At 35.4% G+C, this 1,039-nt stretch overlaps 1 protein-coding gene across 1 annotated transcript in view; it reads right to left on the minus strand.

Annotated features, from left to right (window-relative positions):
• The window catches only part of LOC106877870 (aminopeptidase N), a 19,017-nt gene that overhangs the window by 15,388 nt on the left and 2,590 nt on the right, over positions 1-1,039 (minus strand). The window contains exon 3 of the mRNA XM_014926906.2: positions 701-756. Within this exon, the coding sequence (XP_014782392.1) occupies positions 701-756 (56 nt within the window). The remainder of the gene's footprint in view (positions 1-700; positions 757-1,039) is intronic.

Here is a 1,039-nt window from a genome sequence, read left to right on the forward strand (position 1 = left end):
ACCACCACCACCACCACCACCACCACTACCACCGTCATCATTCTTGTTGTTGTTGTCACTGCCACTGCCACTACTTCCAGCACCTCTACCACCACAATACATATATAGATACACATATATATGACAGGTTTCTCTCTCTCTCTTTCCATCTACAAATCCACTCTCAAGGTTTTGGCTGGCCCGGGGCAATAGTAGAAGACACTTGTGCAAAGTACTGTGCAGTGGGATTGAACCCAAGACCAACATGGTTGGCGTGCAAACTTCTTAACCACACAGCTATGCCTGTATCTGAAACTTTAATTCATCACATCAACTTAGTTATTATAAAGTTAAAGAAGTGATTTTAAATTCTCAATCGCAGAATAATCCTAATAATATAGCCTGAACAGGATAAACTATCCCTATTTTGCAGAGAAAAGTGTAGGTGGCTAGCTGTGGACACGAACTCATATCCCCGTGATTACATGTCACGATGCTTTGACCGATTAAGCTAAACTACCCACTACAAATTCCTCTGCAAATTAAGATATATAAATCTCGCTTTATGATGAGAATTTAAAATCACTTCTTTAACTTTCTAAAAGACATCTCAACGCTTCTAAAAGCAAACTTCGTTTGTTTATTTACGTTTGTCATAATTAGAATTTAGTTATTATAATTAAAAAAAAGTGGTCCCTATATTTGAAACGAGCATACATACTTTGCTAAGGCCCATGAATCCCAAAATATCTGGATACGGTTGGATATATGAATGACCTGGAAATAAGCAATGTCTCGATTATTTGAAAGTCAACAGATCATATGTAGCAGTTGCATGAAATAAATTATTTAAATAAAATTCAACTTTACTTTTTATTTCATTTTTCAAACATAATAATATTTTCTTTTTTACAACAGCTGCAAGAATGAAATGGAATGTTATGATGTGCATGCCTTTTTTCAGTAGCAATTAGTGCACAATCGAAATGAAACAGCATTAACTGCGTCATAGTCTTGACTCATTAGAATATCGCTATGGTGAATTGCAGAATAAAGAAAT

Source organism: Octopus bimaculoides, chromosome 18 (genome assembly GCF_001194135.2).
Source record: "Octopus bimaculoides isolate UCB-OBI-ISO-001 chromosome 18, ASM119413v2, whole genome shotgun sequence".
NCBI lineage: Eukaryota > Metazoa > Mollusca > Cephalopoda > Octopoda > Octopodidae > Octopus > Octopus bimaculoides.